General features: G+C 37.9%; 1 protein-coding gene across 4 annotated transcripts in view; it reads right to left on the reverse strand.

Annotated features, from left to right (window-relative positions):
* The window catches only part of IDE (insulin degrading enzyme), a 113236-nt gene that overhangs the window by 36991 nt on the left and 53377 nt on the right, over positions 1-22868 (reverse strand). For all 4 annotated transcript variants that reach the window (XM_047825555.1, XM_047825554.1, XM_047825556.1 and 1 more), the window contains 7 exons: positions 14005-14127; positions 8086-8198; positions 6995-7157; positions 5761-5853; positions 5241-5332; positions 3397-3477; positions 1472-1575 (listed from right to left, as the gene is read on the reverse strand). In XM_047825555.1, the coding sequence (XP_047681511.1) occupies positions 1472-1575; positions 3397-3477; positions 5241-5332; positions 5761-5853; positions 6995-7157; positions 8086-8198; positions 14005-14127 (769 nt within the window). The remainder of the gene's footprint in view (positions 1-1471; positions 1576-3396; positions 3478-5240; positions 5333-5760; positions 5854-6994; positions 7158-8085; positions 8199-14004; positions 14128-22868) is intronic.

A 22868-nucleotide genomic window follows, 5' to 3' on the forward strand; every position in this document is an offset into this window, starting at 1 on the left:
GAATATCTTTGTTACTGTAAAAGCTCCTCCAATTTTTGATCTCCTGGTTAATCACTGGTCAATGAGAGGATTCTGAGATTGTAATGCTTCCCTCCACTTACAAAAGAGGGTGTCCTAGCCTGGGTGGCTCAGTTGGTTCAGCGGCTGACTTCAGCTCAGGTCATGATCTCATGGTTTGTGAGTTTGAGCCCCGTGTTGGACTCTGTGCTGACAGCCTGGACCCTTGAGCCTGCTTCGGATTCTGTGTCTCCCTCTCTCTCTGCCCCTCCCCCATTCATGCTCTGTCTCTCTCTCTCTCAAAAATAAACAAACATTAAAAATTAAAAAAAAAAAAAAGAGGAGGGTGTACTCATTTGTTTATGAAGCCAGACATGTAAGCTGATAGTTTGGGCATCTGAGTTAGGATGAAACCAGGTTAAGATGATCTATTATTATATTTCATTCATGATAACGACATTATGACTACATTTTCTTTTTTTTTTTTTTCAACGTTTATTTATTTTTGGGACAGAGAGAGACAGAGCATGAACGGGGGAGGGGCAGAGAGAGAGGGAGGCACAGAATCGGAAACAGGCTCCAGGCTCTGAGCCATCAGCCCAGAGCCTGACGCGGGGCTCGAACTCCCGGACCGCGAGATCGTGACCTGGCTGAAGTCGGACGCTTAACCGACTGCGCCACCCAGGCGCCCCTACATTTTCTTTTTTTTAAAGGTCTTCATGTTGGGGTGCCTGGGCGGCTCAGTCGGTTGAATATCCGACTTTGGCTCAGGTCGTGATCTCGCGGTTCGTGGCTTTGAGCCCCGTGTCAGGTTCTGTGCTGGCAGCTTGGAGCCTAGAGCCTGCTTCAGATTCTGTGTCTCCTTCTCTCTCTGCCCCTCCCTGACTTGCATTCTGTCTCTCTCTGCCTCTCTCTCTCAAACATGAATAAACATTAAAAAAAAAAAAACCAAAAAACTAAAGGTCTTCATATTTTAGAGATACTGCCTCAAAATCATCTACAGTGGAGAGAGGATGAGTGAAGGGGGTGAGTAAAGATAACAAAGGTTGGTCACGTAGTGACTCGTAGTAACTCGCTCAAGTTTAGTATTGCTTCAATGTACTATTTTTTTTTTTTTTTAAACATTTACTCATTTTTGAGAGACAGAGAGAGAGAGACAGTGTGTGAGCAGGGGAGGAAGAGGGAGAGAGGGAGGGAGGGAAACACAGAATCCAAAGCAGGCTCCAGGCTCTGAGCTGTCAGCACAGAGCTCAAAGCAAGACTTGAAATCATGAACCATTAGATTATGACCTGAGCCGAAGTCAGATGCCCAACTGACTGAGCCACCCAAGCGCCCCTTCATTATACTCTTCTTTCTACTCTAATCATGCTTCATAAAAAGTTTAAAATCATTTTATTCACAATTCCAAATTTTCAGGTTCTAATCATTATTGAAAACTTAGTATGCAACAGTAAAATATGTAGAGTGACTCACCGGACATTTTCTGGTCTGAGTTTATCAAGAACCATCTCTATTAAGTCAGGTCTAAATTCTTCCAGTAAATATTCAGCTGTAAGCACTTCTTCTAGGGGATAATACTTATTAAAAGAAAAACAAACAGATAAGTTAAATGTGCAAGGCAACTATAGAGTCTAATTTATTAAAGCAAACAAATCTCTAACACATTAAATCCATTATTTTATACCCCTCACATCCTCCTTTAACTAAATTTTACTCCACTAGAAACATTTTTCTCTTACCACACCTGAAGCAGTTTCCTGTTGTAGGATAATTTTGTAGTTAATCCCCAAATAGATTTACATTATAGAGAGCAAAATCACATTTTTTTTTTCAGGGAGAAAATGTATTTCTGGCTAGAAATTGAATACTTGTTAATGAAGAAAATTTGACAGTGAAATGCTGACATCTATAGGATTCTTAATATAAAGTACATTTTTATGAACAGAATTTCCTCTCAAATTTCTATGAATGAAATCAGAAAAACATTTAGAAAGTTTTTGTGGGGGGGAGATGGCTTATACTTTGGGCTAGTGAAGAAAAATAATGTAGAAGATGCTTTTTTTAGTAAGAGCAACTTCCAATATACTGAGACAGCCTGTTTCATTCATTCAACAAGTATTTAACAAACATCTACTCTGTGCCAGGTAAGACAGATGATGTCCCTGTTCCCTAAGGAGTTTATATTCTTTTTTTTTTTTGCATACAATAATAAGTTAAATAATAACAATAATAATTCATTTGGGGATTAAGACTCAAGTTTGAACTAAAATACAAAACAACAATTAACATGTAAGTCAGGAGAGGGAGTGATCAGAGTTTTAAAGTTTTGTTTTTTAATTCCAGTATGGTTAACATACAGTGTTCTATTAGTTTCAGGTGGACAATGTAATGATTCAACAATTCTGTATATTTCTCAGTGCTCATCAAGATAAGTGCACTCTTAATCTCCTTCACCTATTTTAGCCAAGGAGCTTATATTCTGATTGGGAGGGAGAAAGACAATAAACGAATACTATCATTATAGTGATAGGGACTATGAATAAGAAAGGGGCAGAGCCACGACTGGGAGGTCAGGGAAGGTCTCTGTGAGGAAGAGACACCTACCCAAATGATAAGAACCCAGCCATGCAAAGACAAGAGACAAGAGTGTTCCAGGTAGAGAAAATGGCAAATACACAAGACCCCAAAAGGGAATAATAAACTGAATGCTTGAAGATTAGGCAGGAAGCAGGCAGCCAGTACAGCCAGAGAGGATTGTGAATGGGGAAAGGTGGGTTGGGGAGTGATACAGAATATGGTCAGAGAGACAGGTTGGGGCCAAATCACCTTGTAGGCCAAGGTGACATTTTAGATTTTATTCCAATTCTGATGGGAAACTACTGAAGGACTTGACACAGAGAGGTGAAACAATCTGATTTTGGTTTTCAAAAGATTATTGGGACTGGAAAAATAAACAGTAGCGGGGGACAAGCGGGAAAACAGAGATAAGGAGATCCCAGGTAAGAGACCATGATACAGTCAAGGCCAAGACATGACGGTAGCTCAGACTAGGTGGTAGCAATGGTAGCTCAGACTAGGTGGTAGCAATGGAAATGGAGAAAAGCAGATGATCTATACAACTTTCACATAATTAGCAACTGACACATTGTAGAACTGAAAAATATTTAAATCCAATAAGCAGAATGCCTATGTAATGAAAAATACTATAGATAATTTTTAGGATGATGAAAATCATGATTTTAAGCATGTTTTGACATCAAAGTTTGCCTGGTTGCTACAAAGTCTAAAGTTTTCTCCTGCAGCTTCAATTTTTATCATTCATGTAGTACTGAAGATAATATATGCAGGATCACAAAAATACTCTACATACCAATGTATATGTAAAATAACAAACTTACATGCAATATTCCTGCAATCTTAGAGGTATAGCCCCGTGGCCTCTCTTTATCTTTAAACCGGAATGCAACAGCATTCAAGTCCTAAAAAGAAAAATTAACCCAATTACACATAAGTCACCCATCATTTAGAAATACTTTCTTAAAAAAAAAATTCTTTAGTATTTAGTTTGCACTATAGAGTTTCTACTCCATATTTAACTTTATCATAGTTTCTGAAAAACTGGCTATGCTTGATTTAGAAATGTATAAAATATGAATGAAAATAAGCAATATAGAGGTGTCTGGGTGGCTCAACAGTTGAGCGTCCAACCGCAGCTCAGGTCACGCTCTCACAGTTTGTGGGTTCAAGCTCTGCATTGGGCTCACTGCTGTCAGCACAAAGACTGCTTAGGATCCTGTCCTACCTCCCGCTCTGCCCTCCCCCACTGGTGTGCACACATGCACTCTTTCTCTCAAAAATAAACCAACATTAGAAAAAGGAGGGGGGGCACCTGGGTGGCTCAGTTGGTTAAGTGTCCGACTCGTGATTCCATCTCAGGTTACGATCTCATGGTTTGTGGGTTCAAGCCCCACATCAGGCTTTAGGCTGACAGCACTTGGAGCCTGCTTGGAATTCTCTCTCCTCTCTCTCTGCCCCTCCTCCCGCTTGCACACGCGCTTTCTTTCTTTCAAAATAAACTTAAAAAAATTTTTTTTAAATAAATAAAAAATAAAAAAGTAATTTAAAAATAACCAATACAGACTATGATTTCTTTAACCTAAATTGTTAAACTATTAGAGAATTAGGAAAACTGTGGAAGAACCTTGCAAGATCAACAGTTGCACAGATGATGATTTTGTTGATCCATTCAGAGAAATGCATCCAGGTTAGAAGTTACTGTCCACACAGCAAGTATTCCTTTAAACTTTTATCTAAGTAAAAAGGATTTCTCTTATCCTAAAATACATTTCAGAATCTCAATAGGTCTTAAATATAAAGTACATATTTTTAAAAATAAATAAAAGACAGCGAGGCCTTTCCATACCTACAACAATAAAATCACTTTTAAGAACACAATTACACAGGGGCACCTGTGTGGCCCACTTCGTATCGTGTGTCCCCCTCTCTCTGCCCCTCCCCTGCTTGTGCGCTCTCAAAAACAAACAACAACAAAAAAAGAACATAATCATACATAAAACAATTCACTATTTCCTTTTTAAGTTTATATATTTTGAGAGAGAGAGAGAAGGGGGATGGAAGGGAGAGAGAGGGAGAGAGAGGGAGGGAGAGAGAGACAGGAAGGGAGAAGGGGAAGGGGAAGGGGGAGGGGAGACGAAGAGAATCCCAAGCTGACTCCATGCTCAGCAGGGAGCCCAATGTGGGGCTTGATCTGGTAACCCTGGGATCATGACCTGAGCTGAAATTGAGAGTTCGACGCTCAAATGACTGAGCCAACCATCCAGGCGCCCACAATTCACTATTTTTTTGAAAGTATGCTAGAGATTTTTGTCACCAGATCTGAAAACGACAGAGGCTCATGAAGCTTCAGGCAAACAGTAATGTAAGCCCTTACAGATACAAGCTCAAGAAACGGCTGGCTTTCTTCTGAGGGATAGAAAGGCAGTTTCTTTTCTCCTGCAAAGAAAGGTTATGTGATGCCTTAGCCCTTAATTGTGCCCCAGGTAGCCAATCAGAGTAGTATAAGCATTAACTAAAGCTACTATGCACTGCCAGATTTTTTAGAGTTTAAATAACAACAAAACCCCCCAAAACTTTACAAGTTTCACTAGGCTTTAAACTTAATTCACATATCTATGTTTTCTGAAATTTTTCCTTAAGAAAAATTTTGGTGAAACAAAATTACCTTGCACTCTTGGAAAACCCATTCTTGAGGTCCTTCTGCACGTAACTTCTGAATGTATTGAAACATGTGCAAAATTATATCTTCAACATGTACTGAAAAAAAGGGGCACACTTAAAAATCATTCAGTCCTTGAATGCTTCAAAGTACTGAGCTCACTCCTAAGGTACAGTCAGGTAAGTAGAAATGGAATCCTCACTTCCCTGAAACTGATTTTAAGGTGTCAGACACATGGCCCTTCAGACCAGGGTATATGACAGAAGGAACTTTGGGGAAGTTAATGAGCCAATGAAAAGCCAAGTACACATTTCACAAGTACAACATAATGATCAGTTGTTAAGGAGGAAAAATAATCCATGAAATGAAGGCCAAGTTGCACATGAAAAATACAAAGGATGAATTGCATGAATTAAAGGTTCCATGGCTTTACAACATAAAACAGATCCACAGCATATAGAAGTTAAAAATATATATATATAATAAGAAGTCAATTTCATTCAAAATCAAAAAGGTCAATACTTACATAATCCTTCCTCAGTCAAGTCCACATTAATGATAAAAAACATAAAACCTCGGGCTCCTTCCTTTTGCCCACCAACAAGAGTATTTACCCAGCCTGTAACATTCAAAGGAAATCAAAACAGGATTGTATGTGTGGGTTCTTTTAAGGCAAAGAATGTTATTTTTAGTCCATACTATATGTCTGCAAGATATCAGAATGGACCACTTACAGAAAAGATCAGAAAAACTTTAGAAAACCCGTTTCAGGCACTGTAAAGACTCAAGGGATTTTTTGGGTTGGGAGCTTTCCTCAGGACTCTTCAAATCAGTTCTCCAGGCAAGAGTAGACTATTGTGCTTAAGTGTTATGTAAAATCAGAGCCTAAGTTGAGAGGGGTCTTGGAAATCATCTAATGACTAAATTTCAGTACACCCTCTGGTGTGATGGATAAGAGCAGGCAAGTACATAATGTGTACTGTCACTTCACATAGATGGTAAAGAATATCCAAACTGAGCTTTTACTTTTTAACCTCTCTGTTCTTTAAAACATGTACCACAATATCTTTTCAAATATCTAACTTTCACTGCTCAATACTGAAGGGTAAAACAAATTCAGCGGGGGGGAAAAAAACCCAGGAGTGCCTGGGTGGCTCTGTCGGTTAAGCATCTGACTCCTGATTTCAGCTCAGGTGATGATCTCACGGTGCTGAGATTGAGCCCAGCATTGGACTCTGCGCTGGCACGGAATCTGCTTAAGATTCCCCCCCTCCTAGGGGCGGCTGGGTGGCTCAGTCGGTTGAGCGTCCGACTTCGGCTCAGGTTATGATCTCACAGCTAGTGAGTTCGAGCCCTGCGTCAGGCTCTGTGCTGACAGCTCGGAGCCTGGAGTCTGCTTCAGATTCTGTGCCTCCCTCTCTCTCTGCCCCAACCCACTTGCATTCTGTCTCTGTCTCTCTCAAAAATAAATAAACATTAAAAAATTATAAAAAAAAAAAAAAAAGATTCCCGCTCTCCTTCTCTCTCTGCCCCACCTCCACTCGCGTGCATGCACACACGTGTGCTCTGTCAAAACTAAAAATAAGTTAAAAAATAAAAATAAAAGCAAAAAAACAAAAGCACACTAAACCACCATCTCACTCTCCCATAAACCCCAAACAGTCTCATCCAAAAACGTTCTTTCACACAAAAATATTCAGGAGAAAATGAGAGCCATAGTAAAAAGATGTGGAGCAGTACACCAGTGGCCAAAGACTTACCCTTTGATTTAAGTTCTGATAACAGACTTCCAGGACCTTCATGCCCAATGAGATGACCAAGATAATGGCCAGGATTTGACTTGTAGTATTTCTGAAGGTCAGGTATGGGAAATGTCACATAAAGATTCCTAATATCCTTAATGGGTACTATTTTGTAAAGTTGCTAGAAAAAAAAGACCACAAAAGATTAGCTATACACAACTCCCACTGAATAAAATATTTACAAACTATAAGAATACAGATTTTCATGGAAGAATCCCAAATCCAAAAGAGAATCAATTGCCAGAGTAAACTGTATTGACCACAAAGAAATAAATGGCCTGGGCCCCTTCTTCTTCTTCTTTTTTTAATATAAATTTTAATTTTTAAAATTTATTTATTTATTTTGAGAGAGAGAGAGAGGAGGAGAGACAGAGGGGAAGAGAGAGACTCCCACATAGGCTCCGCGCTGTCAGTGAAGAGCTTGATGTAGGGCTCGAACTCACAAACCATGAGATCATGACCTGAGCCAAAACCAAGAGTCGGATGCTTAACGACTGAGCCACCCAGGCGCCCCTGGCCTAGGTTCCTTCTAAGTGGAATTTCATTACAGTTGGTGTGCAGCCCATGTCCAGTCCCCTACACCATGCAGCTCAATATGCTTGCCTTCTGACCGTGGATAACAGTTTCTACAGTTTGTCAAAGCTATAACTACCAAAATTACTTTTAGCATGTAAAGATCAGATATATATTGGTATCTTTTTGGTGATTCATATCCCTGTAAATGTGAAATTGATTTGATTATCCAAACAGATGTTAAATAAACTATATAAATAAAACTTTCAAAATTATTCACTTACTGTTTGGTAAAGTAGGCATATATTATGTCCATAAAGTAAAACTATATATATATATATACACATATATATATACATGTATATATATATGTGTGTGTATATATATCAGAAATACATTAATTTATATATATACATCAGAATATATATATATTATCTCTCTATATATATATCAGAATATATATATATTCTATATATATATCACAAATACATTCTGATACATTCATATATATATATATCAGAAATACATTCACTTACTTTAAGATGTTCTTCTTGGAAAGGGTGTTCAGGAAATTCTGGCAATGGGACATTTTTGTTCTCTACTTCAGAAAATAACTTTACCACCAGATTAGTCAGGTCATCTAAAGATTCTATAAGAAAACAGACAATGAAAATAGAACTTCAAATAATCATAACTTGACAGGTAGTATTTAAAACCTTAAGATCATATATACATACATAAAATCACTACATCAAAATTCTTTAAACTTACACAATGTTATATGTCAATTACATCTCAATGAACCTGGGGGGAGAAACAGAACAAAACCCTAAGACCTCCTGAAAAATCTTTAGGACTATTAAGAAGAAAACCTACATTTTTTTTTTAAAACTGCATCTGATAAAGTTAAAGCACTCTGTTAAATCTTGCCAGAGCCTATATAACTTCTAGAGCTAAGTAATATGGATAATATCTCACACATGTCTAATAGCTCTTTATAGTTTAAAAAAACTGCTTCACAAATGTTATCTTGCAATAAATTTAAAACAAGTATTAAAAACGATAATAATTGGTTACATTTGGAAAACTATTTGATCTACAATTGCCAAAAGGCACATACTAAACCATCAGCTGATAAGATTATAACATTTACTTCATAAATAGACACAATCTAAGCCCATTGTTAACAGTCAAATGTAAGTGATTTTGTGGGGAAAGAGTATAAAATGGTGAAAAGAATCCTGGGTGGGGAGATTAGAGGACTTGGATCCTGACCCCAGCTTCACCAACCATGTCAACGAACTACTCGGACAAATTGGTTAACTATTTCAGGTTCTGTAAAATGAGAACACTGGGTAAGAGGATCACAAGTCTCTTCCAAGGTCTAACATTACATGATTCTGTATCATAATGTGCCAAATTCACTCAAACACTTGCTAACTGTCGGTAAAATTCCATGGCTACTTAAGTTATTCTTTATCAGCTACCTATATTCTTTTATAAAGAGTCATGACTGAAAGGCTTATAAAGCTGTATGTATAATATGTTCACTGCAGCACTGTTTATAACGAAAACTGGAAATGACCTAAACATCCCTGAGCATGTGAATGTTATGACATGTCTATACATTAGAATTTTATGGGATCATTAATAAGAGAGAGAAGTCTATGCACTCATATGAAAATATCTCAAATCTCTATTAAGTGAAAACTGCAGGCAATCTCGTTTTTTTTTTTTTTTAAGATTTTATCTTTAAGTAATCTCTATACCCAACGTGGGGCTCAAGCTCACAACCCTGAGATCAAGAGTCACATGCTCTACCTACTGAGTGAGCCAGGCGGCCCTCAGTTATTTTTTTAACAGGCATATATATATAAGTAAGTATATTAACAAAATTCCACTTTTGAAAGTATAACAAGAAATGACTTAAGGTGAGATCTTTGAGGAGAGGATATTGTCATCACAGGACGGGAGGGAAAAAAAAACCCTGATTTCCATTTTATACCCATGTGGGATAAAATTTTTCCCCTGTACACTTATTTCTATTATTCAGAAAATTAAAGGGCACCTGACTGGCTCAGTCCATTGAATAAGAGGCTCTTGATCTCAGGGTTGTGAGTTTGAGCCCCAAGTTGGCTATAAAGATAACATCTTAAAAAAAAAAAATCAAAACGTGAAAAAAGGTTATCTTTTTATAAACAGGATAACCAACTACTCACCTTGATTCTGTCTCCTCAAGAATAGGTTATTTATAAATGGTATAAACATTCATCACTTGTTACTGTCAGGAAGCATTTGGATCAAGTAAGAAATTTCCCTTGATATTCTATGACCCATTTTGAACTTTTTCCATGAACTCTTTAGAGAGCACTTAACCACTATTTGAGATTTGCCTTTCTATAGTACAAAATTGTCTTTGAAACTTATGAATGCGGGCATTTGCACTTTATTTATAAAATGTACATATTTTTGCTTCAAAATTTTTGACATGTATGCAGGACCTCGAAATGTCCAGAGCCAAATAAAAGGCAGACCAGTGGCTGCTTGTTACTTGACATGTGAAGTCAGGAATGGAATGCATATATTTAGGGCAAGAGATGTAAGAGATCTCTTTATCCACAGATGGAACATGGGACTTGAAACACGGTGGGCAGTAAGCAAAGGTTTATCAACCTGAAGTGCTGAGAACAGCAAGGCCCTTTACAACAAGGTCCTACCAGGTGTGCCCTTGAAGTATTTCTACCCTAAAAGCATAAGTTCACAATGTAGCTTTATAAAGGTAAAGCAGCCATACAATACTGCAGTCTGTCTTCTCCACTAAGCAGTGAGCTACCAGACAGGGAACAGAGTCCCTTCTGTCTTTACATCATGGGGACTTGGCAATCCCAGTGTTTGTTCTTGATAGTTACCTATTTGCCAAGTTTCCAGGTAATTAGTGCTGCCACAACTAGAGGGATGGTCCCATGGGAGAACAGAGAAAAACTTTTTTGTCCCTTTGTGACAGAGATCCTTCCACATGGTTACTCTTTCTCTCCCCTCATCCTAGAAGAAGGAGCGGATTTTCTATTAATCCTCTGAGAGATACTGTTTCCTCCTCAAATCTTTTACACTGCAAGGACACTTCTCCCAGGGCCCTTGATCAAGTCCACTGAACTGAGCACAAGTCAGTCACTCTAGGAGAGTGATGTGTGTGCAATCGAGGAACTGAAATGTCTGTTTCTCTTAGACACTCTTTCACTAAACAGAGAACACTGAAGGCAGGCTTCCCGCCTGATTCATCTGTTGTCATTATTACTTGTCCAATTAAGTGCTTACTGAAATCAAGTACTTTTTGTCTCAATACAACATAGACAAAAATACTCCCAGGACTAGGCTCTAAATACCAAGTGATATTTAACACTCTAGACCTAGTTACCGTCAGCAAGCACACAGAATTATAGATATACTTTTTTTTTTAATTGGCTTTACTTCTTGGACCCATTTTATATCTTGGTTCTTATTACCAACTTAAAGTGTATTTGGTTGTTTATTTCCTACCTACAAAAAGTCACATTTGCCAAAAGTAGAAAACTTACCACAAATACAAAAAGAAGAAAACAAAAGTCGCTCATAATCTCATGATTATGGGAAGCTAAAAATAGCTACCATTTATGGAGCATTTGCTGTGTCAAGCATTATGCTAAACACTTTTTCTGCATTATCTTGATTAAACCTCACAATAGGTATGAGGTAGCACAACTCCATTTTAAAAAAGCAAAAACTAAAGGTCAGAGATCTGAGGTAACTTTGTTAGCTCACAGCCACATGGCTAAGTAGGTGGTATATCTGGAATTCAAACCCAAGTTGTCAGAGTCTAGAGTGTCAGTTCTAAACTGCGATATCACATTAAATTTCTAGTATATTGTTTTTCTATTTTGTCTTATGTATATACCACATATGTCTATTAAAAATAATTTTTTATAAATCCCCAAATGGGATCATACAGCACATAGTTTATTTTATAGAGTGTTTTCGTTTTCTACTGGACATACATATTTACCATGTGCATATGATGTGTCAAACACTAACTCAGGCACTGGTGGCAAAGAGTGAACAAAACAGTTTCTATTCTCAAGTAAATTACTTTCTCGTGCGGTGGGCAATGAAAATGAATAGTATTTCAGGTGGTAATAAATGTAAAGAAAAATAAAGCAGGTAGGAGAAGAGAAAGTGGGAAAAGAGATGCTATTTTCTAGAAGATGACCTATTACATAGCTATAACATCATTATTTAACCTATCTTCAATTCATGAACAATCAGATTGTTTCTAACTTTTTGCTAATAAACACTATACTGACAGAAACATCCTAGTGCATCACCTTTTTGGACAACTCTAGTTATTTCCTCAGATTGCATTTCTAGAAGTAAAAATAAACTTTTTAAGGATGATGCATCTTGTTAAACTGTCCTCCAGTAAGTCTAGAGGAACTGCATAAATTGTATACACTACCACCAATACAAAAGGGCACTGCTCCTCCATAATGAGTGTTACTTGAAAACAAAAACAAAATTATGGTAATTTAACAGAAAGAAACACTTTATTATCTTTAGTTAATCTGCATTAAAATTTTTTTAATGTTTATTTATTTTTGAGAGAGAGGGAGACAGAGTGTGAATGGGGGAGTGTCAGAGAAAGAGGGAGACACAGAATTCAAGGCAGGCTCCAGGCTCAGCTGTCAGCACAGAGCTTTACGCAGGGCTCAAACTCACAAACTGTGAGATCATAACCTGAGCTGAAGTCAGATGCTCAACCGAATGAGCCACCCAGGCACCCCTAGTTAATCTGCATTTAAAAAGTCAAATCTTTGGGGTGCCTGAGTGACTCAGTCAGTTAAGCGTCCAACTTTAGCTCAGGTCATGATCTGAGTTCGAGCCCGCGTTGGACTCTGTGCTGACAGCTCAGAGTATAAAACCTGCTTTGGATTCTGTATATCCCTCTCTCTCTGCCCCTCCCCACTCATGTTCTGTCTTTCTCTCTCTCATTCAAAAATAAATAAAAACATAAAAAAATTAAAAAAAAAGTCAAACCTTTATATGGACGCAGCCCAAGTGTCCATCGACAGATGAACAGATAAAGAAGATACAGTACAAATATACAACGGATTACTCAGCCATGAAAGAGAGTGAAATCTTGCAATTTGCAACATGGGTTGAGCTAGAGAGTATTATGTTAAGTGAAATAAGTCAGTCAGAGAAAGACAAATGCCGTATGATTTCACTCATATGTAGAATTTAAGAAATAAAACAAACAAGCAAAGGGGGGAGAAAAAGGTAGAGAGAGACACAAATCAAGAAAAAGACTTTTAACTATAGAGACCACACTGATGGAGCTAGGGAGGTGGGGGGTGGGGTGAGAAATGGGTGAAACAGGTGATAGGGATTAAGGAGTGTACTTTTGTTGTGATGAACACCATGTGATATATGGAACTGTTAAGTCACTGTATTGTACACCTGAAATTAATATAATACTATATATTAACCAACTGGAATTAAAATAAAAACTTAAAAAAAAAAAAAACTTTAGGGGCGCCCAGGTGGCTCAGTCGGTTAAGCGTCCAACTTCGGCTCGGTCACGATCTCACAGTTCGTGGGTTCGAGCCCCACGTTGGGCTCTATGCCCATGGCTCAGAGCCTGGAGCCTGTTTCAGATTCTGTGTCTCCCTCTCTCTCTGCCCCTCCCCTGTTCATCCTCTGTCTCTGTCTCAAAAATAAATAAACATTAAGAAAAAATTTTTAATAAGTAAATAACTTTAAAAAATAAAATTAAAAAATAATTAAGTAAATATAAAGTCAAACCTTTGTTGTACATATTTCAAATTGTTTTCCCAGTGTACCGTCATCTGCCTCTTTTTTTTCCCATCTGGCTTTTAATCTCGTTTCTAGTTTTCTGAATTGTTATAAGATCAAATCTGTTCATCTTTTCCTTTATACTACCTTTCTTTGCTTTTATATGTAATTTATATTTCCCTCAGGTCTCCATTTTAAATCATCTGTACTTCTTCTTAGAATATAGAGTTAAAAACAAAATTCCTCTCCACATATTCTCCAACAAGGAGATCATTTTCTAAAGCCTCTCAGCAGATAAAAGGCCGTATCTTATATCCTTTCAAAGTATATTCTTTTTTTTTTTTAATTTTTTTTAACGTTTATTTATTTTTGAGACAGAGAGAGACACAGCATGAACGGGGGAGGGACAGAGAGAGAGGGAGACACAGAATCGGAAGCAGGCTCCAGGCTCTGAGCCATCAGCCCAGAGCCCGACGCGGGGCTCGAACTCGCGGACCGTGAGATCGTGACCTGAGCTGAAGTCGGACGCTTAACCGACTGAGCCACCCAGGTGCCCCCAAAGTATATTCTTATATACAAATGGAAAACTTAGATTATCCAATTCTATGAAAAATTTCAAGGATTCTTACCTCGACCTAACACACAAATTGCCATCAAGTTTGATGAATAATAAGTAGAATGGAATTTCAGTAGTTCTTGCCTTACATCAATGCCTTCTTGGTTTGGTCTAGTCTCCAAAGTATATTTGTTTCCTGAAAAGGAAGAAAAACATTTCTTAGAAAAAGAAAAATACATGGACTTTAAAGTTATATTACTCACATTGCTGTAAAGTAAACTTAAAAAACAAGAGTTCAAACTAACAGACATAATGATTAGTTAATATGCCTGAAAGTAAGCTGGATAAACAGGATAGAATAGTACAAATTAGTAACATTTTAAACTATAGAGAGTTTTCCCTCAGGAACTTAAAGTGCTTTATGAAAATTATACACCTTAAAATCCCTATGAGATAGCAGATATTATGAGCACTCATAAGACAAAATGAGATCTACATGGCCTCCATTCACACTTACTTTAATTTTGAATTCCCTATGTACTCCATAATTAATTGAAGAGAGTCCTTGAGGGATCTTTTCGGAACTTACCAAGTTACTTGTGGAAAGAAATGTACTATTCTTGGCTGAAGCATTAAATTTGTGATGCGAATTCTCATGGATTTGATCTAGACTGGTAAAAATAGGATGCAATGCTATTTTTGTAAGTCTCAAGCAATGTATATAGTGTACCACTATGAGATCTCATGAAATTTAATAACTAACTCAATTAGGGTGAAGCATGCAAGTCAAAAGCAAATGGTCACAATCTGTAAGCACTACCTTTCTAACAAAAATCTTGCAATTCAGGGAGAGAGAAACAGAATTCCAATGACTGCTGTCTCCCCCAAAATGGCACCTTGACTAGAAATATCCTCAAATCCTAAAATACCCTAAAAATCCTAAATAGCTTTTATTTATTTTCATCTGCAGAGATGAAACTATGGCAGAACACATTCTTTATATGTCCCCTCCCCCCAATTGGGTCATTAGAATGGCTGCTGAATTGGCATCTGAAGAGTCCCTCTCCTCCTGAATCTGGGTATCTAGAGAGAGCCACCAGATGGCGTTCCTAAATCCATTGTTTAGCACTGTACAGCTGCATAGTCCTGAGCCAAGATTCATGCCTGAATGCTTGAATCAACAGATCTAGTGGAGAGTGTGTGCAAACAACAGCCTAGCAAGAGTTCATTAACCTTTTTCTAGTCACAAAAGGATCAGATATGCTCATATTCACTAGCAGTAGCTTGCTAGTCAAGTTTTCAGGTTCTTAACAAATCCTCTCAAGTTCACACTAAAGATGTGTTCTACTTGGGGTCCTGAGACATCCCTTCACTTTACCTGAGGGATTCAGGTGTTTTTAAAAGTATTCAGAAGAAAAAGCACTTTTTCCTGGGTAATGGTTTGAAGTTCTCTCATATTAAGATAAAACTAGATGGTGCCTTTCTTTTATACTAATAGAAGATTCCAACAGCCTCAATTCCAGAGGGACTACTCCATACAGCTTCTTTAGTCATTTACTCTGCCAAGCTCAGATTCCTACAATATGTGAACTAAGAATGACAAACTGAGAGACTCAAATCTGGAGAAATTTAGTTTTATTTTAACAGGCTATAAATGTGATAGTGTGAGACCAAAACCAGATTTTTGTCTAAATGTGATCTGATTTGCCTATTCACAATCAGGTCAATATTCTGGGTTAAAAAAAACAAAACAAAAACCCTCAAATCAAAGCTTATGAAGACCAAGATCATGGCCCCATTTAGAACTGAAAAGTTCCTTCAGGTTGACCAGCTCTAACACATTCTGCTTGGATTTTAATATACCTGAATATCCTACCATTCTAGTTCCTATCCTTTATCTTTAGACCCACTTTAAAAATAGAGGTAAAGTAGGAACATACCCCAAACATAATAAAACACAGATCATGGCAAAACACTGGCAATGCTATATTAAAACGAGCCAAAGAACCACGACAGAATACTAGACAGCAAAGAGAATGAACAATCTACTGTTTATACACAACAGTATGGATTAAGTTCACAACCTTAAGGTTGAATGAAAGAAGCCAGACACAAAGAGGATACACTTTTTCATTTCATTTATACAAAGCAAAAAAACAGACAAAACTAATCTGGGTTATGAGAAGCCAGACAGAGGTTACCCTTAAGGGATGGACAGTGACTACAAAGAGGCAGAAAGACGGCCAGTGAGGTGCAGTTAATGTTCTGTTTCTTCACTGCCTGCTGGTTCCATATTGTGCTCAGTTTTTGAAAATTCAAGGGTTCATACATAAGTAATAGCAGTACATTAATTTAACTGATTCTTCAAATAGCAGCAAAGGTAAAAACAGCAATAATTTATCAGAACCACACACACTTTCCTGCAAATTTACTTCAACAAAAGGTTAAAAGAAAAAAAAAGAGCCAAAGAAGCCATTATCAACAACAGTCTAGCTCACCTGAGGTCCAAAATCTTAATGATACAGGATCTCTGACCAAACTGCTAAACAGAAGCTCAATCACATTTGCTCAATCTATTTGCTATAAAGAGATACCATTCTATGAATCTACATACTCATTTCTTTGCTGCCTACACGTTTTCAGTTTTTCTAATATGTGATGACAGTAGGAAATTATGGTCCATTTGGGAACACAGCCCAGATGGCTGTTTCATATCCTTAGAGGTACCTGAATTAGAAACAGGAAGAGGTTCTCCACTATGACTCTCTTGGGATCAGGATAATCAGCTCTCAATCCATTGACAGAGAAACATGGATACCAGGTACACATGAGCCAACCAAATATTTTTCTTAATAATTTTTAAGAATACATACATACATACAAAGCATTTTATTTGGCAAGTGGCTGAAGAAGATGTCAAAGATTCAAAGCATAAGAAAGAACTGACTGGCATACCATCACTGGCTTGAAGAGAGAGGGGACTACATAGCAGGGAATGCAGGTGATATTCAGGAGCTCGGAGCAGCTGAGCATGGAAATGGTGATCTCAGTCTTATGGCCAAAAGGAACTGAATTTTGCCAATGGTTAAGAATGATGTTGAAAGATGTTTTTCCCCAGAGCCTTCAGAAGGAAACTTTATGTGGTCAGTATCTTGGTTACAGCCTTGTGATGCCCTGAGCAGGGAATCCCATGCCATGTCAGACTTCTGACCTACAAAACTGTGAGCTAATAAATGGGCGCTGTTTAAACACACACACACACATACACACACACACACACACCTCAAAAACAAATGGGCCGAAGACTCCATCTTGCTATTAAGTTTATTAACCCTTTTATAACAAATCCTTTAAAAGAGTTAACTAAAAACAGGAAGGCTAGCTGGTAGAATTTCTCAAGAAATAGACGACGAAATGACAGGAAAAGCAGGGCATAATGTACAGAACTTTGGAATCAGTCCTTGAATCACCAGGTGAACTCTGTCGGTGTTGGGGCCATGACCCTTAGGTAGGGAGGAACAGGCACTGGCTTTGGTGTTCACAGAGCTCTCATCTAATCCAGCTTCAGCCATCTTCTGGTTGCATGACCTTAAACAAGTCACTTTACTTCTCTTAGGTTCAGTATCAATTCTGACATTGCTAGGTTTACACCAAATTAGAAAAAAAAAAATGCATGTAGACAAGCTTAAGAGTAATATTTCACATTCAATAAATAGCAAAAATACGAAAGCCTGATGATGTCAAGTGCTGTTTAGGGATGTGGAGAAATGAGAACTCAGCCACTACAAGAGAAAGTGTGTTTTAAATCAACCACTATAAGCAACAACTTGACAATATTTATTGAATGTGAAGATGTACATATCCTACTACACAGTAATTCCACTGCTGGACACGTGTACCCTAAAGAACTGTGTGCAAGGACATATGTACAAGAATGCTTATAGTAGCACTATTCCATTAACAGGAAGATAGATAAAAGAGTGACATATTCAGCGAATTTTTCAAATAGCAGCAATAAAAATTTAAAAACTTAACCAGAGGCACATTCACCAATATGGAGAACTCTTACAAATATAATGGTGAATGAAAAAATACAAGTGGCAGAGATTACTCACAATAAAATACCATTTTTGTAAAACTAAAAACTATACAACATATTGCTTAGAGATAAATACATGACTAGAGATATTAAACAAAAAAACAAACAAACAAACATGGTAATAGTAGTCACGAAACAAACTTAAGACAGTAGTTACCTCCCAGAAGCAGGGGGGAAAATGCAAATGAAGAAGGGCACATCAGATGCCCAAACTGTATTTGTAACACTCTGCGTCTTTAAGTAGTATGTAGGAATGATCTGGTAAATGGTTTTGAACCTACCTCTTTTATGACAGTTAATGAATCTGTAAAAAGTTTAAAGTACTTAATACTTCATGTATAACAAAATAAACACACAATAAACAACAGCTACTGCTGTTATGATGTGAATTGTAGGAGAGACTCCTGGCTTCTGAGAATATCATAGAAATGGTAGCACCGAAGTAGAGAAGAAAGCTCAGTAAATGGTCTAGATAACTTTCTTCTACCTAAGAATCCATGGTGGAGAACACTGTGAATATGGCTGGGAAAACAAATACCAGTTCAGTCTCTAGACACATACTGTCCTAATTTAGCGCTAACTCAGCTAGGTCATTTGTATCAAACTGAAATGCTGCTACCAAAATCCTGAATCTTACCTTTCTGGCTCTGTTACCATTACAGTGAGCTCCAGCAGTGGACTGAGGATATCAGGGTTGCTGACTGGAACCCTTCTACTCTGGGCCTGCTGGAGAGAGCACTGGCTTGGCAGCTGGAAGATTCAGGGTTTCTTGTCCTGACTCCATCACATATCAATTAAACAACCTTGGAAAAGTCTCCCAACATCTCCAAGGGGTCATTTATTTGGTCGGCAAAATAGGGCCAACAGGGATACAGGCCCAGTTGTTAAGAGCTAGGGCTCAACACCCGCCACCTGCATTTCCTAGCTGTGAGATACAGGCAAGTTTCTCAACCTTGCTAGGCCCCAGTTTCCTTATTTGTAACATAGAATAATAAAAGCACCAACCTCAGAGGATTGCTAGGAGGATTATTTGAATAATAAAGGCTCAGCATAGTGCCTGTCAGACAATAATTATTTAATATTAACTTGGGTTGTTATGAAGCTTATGAAAAGTGATAATGGATATGAAAAAGGTTTTGTAAATTATAAAGCTCAGTAAATGCTAGCCTACATTTTCACTGCAACAACTACTTTAAATACTATTAAAAAGAAAAAAGCTTACAAACTCAGTACTAATGTATACAAATACCAAATTTCAAGAAAAAGAATTTATTTTCCTGGAAAATTCTGAAGCCAAGCATATATATCTTATCATGTACGAAAGACTGAGTTGGAAGTTTTAGAAATCTGTTTTAGAAACCAGAGCCGTCTTGGAGCGCCTGGGTGGCTCAGTCAGTTGAGCGTCTGACTTCGGCTCAGGTCATGATCTCACAGCTCATCAGTTCTAGCCCCGCGTCGGGCTCTGTGCTGACAGCTTGGAGCCTGGATCCTGCTTCAGATCTGTGTCTCCCTTTCTCTCTGCCCCTAACCCACTCACGTTCTGTCTCTGTCTCTCTCAAAGTACATAAACATTAAAAAAAATTTTTAAGTAGAAACTAGAGCCATCTCCAACTGTATGTGTGATAAAGCTTTCATGGAAGGTCAACTTGCTAGTTAAAACCATGAAAATCTTAAGTGTTTTCTGAAAACCCAAGATTCTAAAAGTCATGTTAATGTATCTATAGCTAATTACTTGGAAGTACAGTTGACCCATGAACAACATGGGTTTGAATTCATGGGTCCACTCACCTGTGGATTTTTTCCAATAAATACAGTACTTGTATAAATAAATACAATTCAATAAATACTATAAATGTATTTTCTCTTATGATTTTAACATTTTCTTTTCTCTAGCTTACTTTATTGTAAGAATACAGTATACAATACATAAAACATACAAAATATGGGTTGTTTACATTATTGGTAAGGCTTCTGGTCAACATAAGCTATTAGTAGTAAAGTTTTGGGGGGATTCAAAAGTTATACATGGGGGGGGCGCCTGGCTGGCTCAGTCATGGGAGTGTGTAATTCTTGATCTCAGGGTCATGAGTTTGAGTCCTATGTTGGGTCTACAGATTACTTAAAAATAAATAGAGAAAAATAGTTACACATGGATTTTCAGCTATGGGAAGAGTCAGCACTCTTAACTCCCACACTATTCAAGGGTCAACTGTATTATACATTTAAAAAAAAAAAAAAAAAAAAGCTCTTTCTTGGGGATCCTGGTTGGCTTAGTCAGTTAAGTGTCTGACTCTTGATTTCTGCTCAAGTCATGATCTCAAGTTCGTGAGATGGAGCCCCACACTATCAGCACAAGCCTGCTTGGGATTCTCTGTCTCTGTCTCTCTCTTTCTCTCTCTCTCAATAAGTAAAAATAAATAAATAAAAATTAGGGACACCTGGGTGACTCCATCGGTTGCGTGTCTGACTTTGGCTCAGGTCATGATCTCGCAGTTTGTGGATTCAAGCCCCACACTGGGCTCTGCACTTAGAGCTCAGAGTCTGGAGCCTGCTTTGGATTCTGTCTCCCTCTCTCTATCCCCTATCCCACACACTGTCTTTCTCTCTCCCAAAAATAAACAAACACAAAAAAATTAAAAATAAACAAAAATTAAAAAGCTCTTTGTTCCTGCTATGGCATTCTTCTAAAAATCCTGGAAGGGACTAAAGCCTTTTGAGACATACAAATTTTCCCATAAAATTCTAAAGGGCAATTCTCCTGCACCTGGGTTAGGACATGCAAGGATAAGATGTAAGTTATGAGATGGGACTAGAGATGAAAACCTCGTAAATGCCTCAATAAAGCACCTGTATACTTGGTTAATCCAGTTCTAGGTTTCTGTAAATTTCTAATTTTCCATAGACACATATGCTAGCAAGGAAAAAAAAAGACAATAACAATGAAAAACAGTATCCGTGGAAAAACTTAGGGAATATTAAATGAGTAAGTGGGCTGAAACAATTCAAATATTTGTATAACCAAACAAATGAGTCATCATTCAAGGATGCTAGGGAACCAATTCATTATTTTGAAAACTGTAAATGAAGGGAACGAATCAAGCATTTGTATTGCTTTTCCTATAACAACTGTACCACTGGGTGGTCAAATAGTAGGAGAAATAACAGAATTAGAATTAGGGAAGTGACGCACTGAAGATGAATGGTTGCAACACTAGACATTATATGACCCTGACAGAAGACCACATCACCACCTAGGAAGTCTTGTCCAAAAACCCCATGAATCTGATCAAGCCTCTATACTCACTGCCAATTTGTGGAAATACAGAGGTCAGAGATAGGAATATGTTAAAATATATTGTTGGGGATGCAAGCAGGAAAATCTAGGCTATGAAAAGCTCTATGCAGCAACCAACCTCATCCTTCAATAAATAAATTCCAGGGTGGGGAGGGGAGGGAGATAAGGATGAACCTATACCTACAGAGTAAAAGATATTTAAGGACCTATCACTCACTAACATTTGAACATCATGTGGACCCTACTCCAAATAAACTTTTAAAATTACAGGTTTTTATGAGACAACTAGAAATATGAAAACTAGATTGGCTATCAGTGATAATATTGTTTTTAAAAGAGTCCTCATCTTTGAGAGGTATATACTGAAATCTTTGTGAGTGAAGGGATATGCGATCTAGGATTTCTTCAAAACAATACAAGGGGGTGAATGGGAATGTGGATCAGTCTGGACGGACCAGAAGCAGGGCGATGCATACACGAGATTCATTACAGTATTTGCTTATTTTTGTGTTTTAAATTCTTCATTTAAGAAGGAGGGAGAGGGGCACCTGGGTGGCTCAGTCGGTTAAGCGTCCAACTTTGGCTCAGGTCATGACCTCATGGTTTGTGAGTTCAAGCCACAAGTCAGGCTCTGTGCTGACAGCTCAGAGCCTGGAGCCTGCTTCAGATTTTGGGTCTCCCTCTTGCTCTCTGCCCTGCCCCCACTCATGCTCTATCTCTAAAAAATAAACATTAAAAAAATTTAAAAAAAAATAAAAGGAAGGAGACAAAGAGAAGAAGGTAAGGGAGGAAAAGTAAATGATTAAGTTTTATCAGGATCTGATTTTGTATCATTACCATCATCTCAAGATCAGGAGTCCTTCAGTTATCTTGTTTGCATTTCCTATTTTTCATTTCCAGTCCATTTTCTTGCTCTGTTCCTTCCTTTTCCTATGCAAAGTGTCCTTTGTTATAACTATTCTAACTTGTTTTCTCCAAAAGACACTGGGCTCACTCCTTGGTCCTTTCTTTTTGTCATAGTTCTGGGGGCCAACCTAACATTATGGTAAAGCACACAGGCTTTGAGTTCAGACTGACGTGATATCAAATCCCCGAACCCACAAAGTAAGTTCCACCACCACCCCACCTCCCTCTCCCTGCATGCCCCTCAAGGCCATTCTCTCTCAGTATTCATTTCAACATCTGTCACAGGGCATGATGAAATTTCAGTACTGTGGTAAACATTAAGTGAAATCATATTAGGTAGAATACCTACTCAGTGTGTGGCATCTAATACTCATACAATAAATATTAGTTCCTTTTCCTCTTAAATGGCTCTTCCTTTCTTCTGCTTAAGAAAATCCTACCTACCCTTCAGGAGAATTCAGTTTGCATATCCTCTGAGGTCCTGGAGAATTCAATTCCAGGCAACCCTGAGCAGGCAGAATAGAATAGTGATTAAAAGTAACAGATCTGGGTTTAGAGCATGCCCCAGCACTTAAAGCTGAGTGATCACAAGCAATTTATCTTCTCTCAAGTCTTAGTTTACTCATCTATAAAATGG

This window comes from Prionailurus viverrinus, chromosome D2, assembly GCF_022837055.1.
Source record: "Prionailurus viverrinus isolate Anna chromosome D2, UM_Priviv_1.0, whole genome shotgun sequence".
NCBI lineage: Eukaryota > Metazoa > Chordata > Mammalia > Carnivora > Felidae > Prionailurus > Prionailurus viverrinus.